Source organism: Palaemon carinicauda, chromosome 1 (genome assembly GCF_036898095.1).
Source record: "Palaemon carinicauda isolate YSFRI2023 chromosome 1, ASM3689809v2, whole genome shotgun sequence".
Classification (NCBI taxonomy): Eukaryota; Metazoa; Arthropoda; class Malacostraca; order Decapoda; family Palaemonidae; genus Palaemon; species Palaemon carinicauda.
The window spans coordinates 69,429,086-69,434,085 of NC_090725.1; the positions used below are offsets into that span (position 1 = coordinate 69,429,086).

Here is a 5,000-nt window from a genome sequence, read left to right on the forward strand (position 1 = left end):
CACACAAACACACAAATAGCGGCGAGAACATAACCTCCTTCCAACTTCGTCAGACCCTTATAATTTGCATCAGGTTAGATTCATATGAACATTTAAGGACCCTAGAATTAACATGCACATGTTTACTCGCATGATTAATCGAATGGCACATGATTGATGGCAGTTAGATAAACAGCAATGCTTAAGTTGACAAAAAGTAAGTCAGTGTTGACCTTTATTACATACAATATAAGGACACAAACTAGAAAACAATATTAATGATAATAAAAGTAATCAATAATGTTAATACTAACATGCAAAGAACCAAGAGTAATAATAACTAGAACATGAACTCAGTACAGCGCATACCTCCAGCTATATCATATTGTATATCACAAGACAGGCAATTGAATTATGCCCAATTTGGTATAGTTACATGCAAACAGGATAAAAATTATCGCAATATAGCACATACATTTTTTTACCTTTGCGTGACCTTAACCTTTGACCCGATAACTACCAAAATCTAAAGAAATTGTCCTTGGATCAAGGCCAATCATTCCACCAAATTTCATGAAATCCAACCACAATAAAGCAAGGAGGCAGTTTTTGACCTTTACATGACCTTGATCATATTGTATATCACAAGATAGGTAATTGAATTATGCACATTTTGCCACTAGTTTCATACAAATCGGATAAAAAATTACCATGATAAAGGAAAAAGACGTTTTCACCTAGATCCTGACCTTTGACCTGCTTTCATGCAAATTGGCTAAAAACTTAACCAAGATTTAGTAAAAATATGTTTTTGACCTTTATGCGACCTTGACCTTTGACCAATCCCTCCCAAAATCTAATCACATAGTCCTTGGATCATGGCCAATCACCCCACCAATTTTCATGAGATTTGGTCTCATAGTTTTCGTGTCATGCGAATCAAACAAACAAATATACAAACATTAAATAGATAACTAGAACAGGCACTCGGTAGAGCGCATACCTTCGCCATCACCATATCAAAAAATAGGCAATTGAATTATTCACATTTGGACACAAGTTTTATGCAAATCAGATAAAAACTGACCACGATATAGCAAAAAGACTTTTTGACCTTTTCATGACCTTGGCCTTGACTTTTAACTCAATCACTCCCAAAATCTAATCAAATTGTCCTTGGATCATGGCCAACCATCTCAACAAAGTTCATGAGATTCGGTCAAATAGTTTTTGAAGAATGCGAATCACAAATACACAGACAGACATACAAACAAATAAATACACGCCCGCCTATCAAAACATAATCTTCGCAACGAAGTTTGGCGAAGGTAAATAAATACAAGTTTATCAAATATAACCTTCTGGCGAAGATAATAATAATAAAACAACATGCATAAGAAGAGTGGTCACACTTACGTTCAGCATTGCTGCAAACCGTTTCCAACAAACTCTGCAGGGGACACCAGAAAGCATCACAGTGAACAGTCTTCACTGATCGTTGGCTTTTCTCCTCCTTTGTATAACTTCTTTCAAAAGACTCCTCAGCAATAAAGCTAAAATATATGCATTTAGCTTATGAATATCACCAAGGGCCCAATATGCACTAAGAACATTTTTCACTTGTTCCATGGAGACCTTCTCAGAGCAGCCATCTTTACACTAGGTCCAAAGTTTCTTGAAACCCTATGTTTCAATTGTGTAACCATAACTTAACATAATACTGAATTTCTATTTTTCTTTGCTACATCCGTAGTCAAGACCTCAACATTGTCCTTAACTGATGCACCATTGATTTTTCATTTATTTATTTTTTCAATCACTTTCTGTGGTCACTTGGGGTCTCATTGGCCCCAACACTATTCCTTGGGGGTTTCATTGGTCCTAATACCATACATCGGGAGGTTTCATCAGCCCCTACACTATCACTATAGCTGTCAATATAAGTGCTCTTGTTCATAACACTTGTTAATGTGTTATCACTTGCCACAGCACTTTCACGAGTTAAGTCGTAATCTGTATCGTTGTCACTATCAGTAAACCTACACACCATTCGTAGCCTTGCAGCAAGCGCCGTTTTACGATAGAAAAAATCATTATTTAGGTTACTGCCACTCAATGTGGTGGGTTGTGTATCATCAGCACACTCACTATCACTGCTCGACATTGTCTCGAGTATTAACAATTCCTCAAATAACTAATAAACTAAAAAAAAACTGAGGAAGTTCGGGAAAGATCAAACTGCAAACTAGCGGCCAGCAGTTGTAAACATCATGTTCACTGGATTGGTTCAGGGATTAGGCATAGTCTTTACAACGGCGTCTCTGACTCTCTAATAACCGAGCGATTTGAGTTTATCTTTCTTTTATACTGTTTTACCTTTTTTCTACACATCAGGTTTCAAATGTCTTTCTTCTTTTCTACATTTCCTTTACTAAATAAGAATGAACCTATTGTTCTCTTTAAGGCTTCCTCGTAAGGTTGTTGAAGCTCAATTGATTATTATCTTTCTTTTCTGTATCCCTGACAATTCAACAAAAATGACTCAAGTCTTCATCCTGATTTTCACAAAAATTACAGTTTACACTTCCCCTTTTGTGTCTATTTACAATGTTTACTATTTTACGTATTAGTTCTTGCTTTAAAGAATATTACTGATGCAAATATATTGTCATATATTACTTATACCTTAATTCATAACTTGTCACTTTTTAATCACATCAGTAGATTATATGAAAGCTACTAATTCTGGTTTTAGATTTAATTAGAAAAAAATATAGTGTCCAAAGGATAGAAATTTATCTTTTTTTAGTTTCATTTTCTAATTATATACCTTCTTTGATAGAACTCAGGTGCTGCAGTCTCTTCCAACACAGCCCATTAATCCTCAAACAACTTTAACTATTAACTATTTTCTTTTATTCCGATTCTATACCACTACCTCATTCTCACGATACTAAATGCCCATATTTCACTTGCATGTGGCAGAATTAGCTTGAAATGTCTTTTTCAATTTGTTTTAGGAAAAACATGTTAATGGGTGTATTCATCTGGCAAAGTCTAAGTAATTTTGATTTTTTTTGGGGACGGGGGTCATTCAATGAGTTTTACCTTGTAGGTAATTTTAAACACTCATGGTTTTCATACTAGAAAGGGTAGATTTCTCTGTTTACTTGATCTTAAAGCCAATTATCATGGACCATAATAAGCTTCATTCATTAACATCTCTTTGACATCTTAGTCTGAGAGATCTGGAACCCTATCTATATCATATCTAATCACTCCATGCTCGGTATCCTGGACAATATACTTACCTTTTCTTTTCTTTTTATTTGGTAACTGAATACGAATTTTCTTGGCTTTCAATCAATGTCTTTGCACCTGCCACTTTATATCAAGATCACTTTCAAAATTTCGTTTTCTAAAAACATTTTTCTGATAACATTTTGAATACATATGTGGTGAACATATTTTCAATTCATAAATAAATAAGAAAAACAAATAAAAGTTATTCCAAGGGAGGAAAAATTGAATTCAATTACAATCATAGATGCTGAAAAAATATATTTGCTGCGCATTTGTTTAAAATTTTCATTGAAAAATCATGAAAATCTATACAACTTTTGCAACACACAACGCTAGGTTACAGATGTCCCTCAACATTGAAGGTTAGAAAATTAGGCTGATAATAATCTGAATCCTTATAGAAACAGCCATAAGAGAAAACGTCCTTTTGAAGGATGAAATTTTATCTGTTCCTTAATCATTTTTATTATTTTTATTTTTTTTTTTGTAACCAAAAATAGAAGACATTTAAAATCTGAGTTTTACTGACAATTTGTTTGGCATATAACTAGTTTTTTTTATTCTTATATTCACAAGAAAAATTTCAAATTTGTCAATGTAAAGAATAGTTTAATAAAGAAGTATTTCTATTTTCCTTAGGTCATAGGCGAGAATGGAAGCTACTACACCGCTATGCTTTGCACATGTTCACAACCGTGGATGGGGTGCAAGTCAACGTAGGAATAGTGTCCCAGCCTTTAACGTGTTCTCAGTTAGTAAGCTTTGTTCCTCTAGCCATTAAAGTGTTCTCAGTTAGTAAGCTTTGTTCCTCTAGCCATTGAAGTGTTCTCAGTTCATGAGCTTTGTTCCTCTAGCCATTGAAGTGTTCTCAGTTAGTTAGCTTTATCCCTCTAGCCATTAAAGTGTTCTTAGTTCATGAGCTTTGTCCCTCTAGCCATTAAAGTGTTCACATTTAATAAGCTTTGTTCCTCTAGCCATGAAAGTGTTCACATTTAATAAGCTTTGTTCCTCTAGCCATTAACGTTTTCTCGGTTAGTAAGCTTTGTTCCTCTAGCCATTAAAGTGTTCTTAGTTCATGAGCTTTGTTCCTCTAGCCATTAAAGTGTTCTCAGTTCATGAGCTTTGTTCCTCTAGCCATTAAAGAGTTCTCAGTTAGTATGTTTTGTTCATCAAGCCATTAAAGTGTTCACATTTAATAAGCTTTGTTCCTCTAGCCATAAAAGTGTTCACATTTAATAAGCTTTGTTCCTCTAGCCATTAACGTTTTCTCGGTTAGTAAGCTTTGTTCCTCTAGCCATTAAAGTGTTCTCAGTTCATGAGCTTTGTTCCTCTAGCCATAAAAGTGTTCACATTTAATAAGCTTTGTTCCTCTAGCCATTAACGTTTTCTCGGTTAGTAAGCTTTGTTCCTCTAGCCATTAAAGTGTTCTCAGTTCATGAGCTTTGTTCCTCTAGCCATTAAAGTATTCTCAGTTCATGAGCTTTGTTCCTCTAGCCATTAAAGTGTTCTCAGTTCATGAGCTTTGTTCCTCTAGCCATTAAAGTGTTCTCAGTTAGTATGTTTTGTTCATCAAGCCATTAAAGTGTTCTCAGTTCATAAGCTTTGTTCCTCTAGCCATTAAAGTGTTCACATTTAATAAGCTTTGTTCCTCTAGCCATAAAAGTGTTCACATTTAATAAGCTTTGTTCCTCTAGCCATTAACGTTTTGTCGGTTAGTA

General features: G+C 34.5%; 2 protein-coding genes across 6 annotated transcripts in view; one reads left to right on the plus strand and one right to left on the minus strand.

Moving 5' to 3' along the window:
* The window catches only part of LOC137648773 (uncharacterized), a 105,446-nt gene extending 103,220 nt beyond the window's left edge, over positions 1–2,226 (minus strand). For both annotated transcript variants that reach the window (XM_068381912.1, XM_068381924.1), the window contains exon 1: positions 1,396–2,226. In XM_068381912.1, the coding sequence (XP_068238013.1) occupies positions 1,396–1,452 (57 nt within the window). In that variant the 5' untranslated portion in view covers positions 1,453–2,226. The remainder of the gene's footprint in view (positions 1–1,395) is intronic.
* Positions 1–5,000, plus strand: part of LOC137648761 (uncharacterized) — a 105,439-nt gene that overhangs the window by 93,739 nt on the left and 6,700 nt on the right. For all 4 annotated transcript variants that reach the window (XM_068381889.1, XM_068381880.1, XM_068381869.1 and 1 more), the window contains one exon: positions 3,922–4,033. In XM_068381889.1, the coding sequence (XP_068237990.1) occupies positions 3,922–4,033 (112 nt within the window). The remainder of the gene's footprint in view (positions 1–3,921; positions 4,034–5,000) is intronic.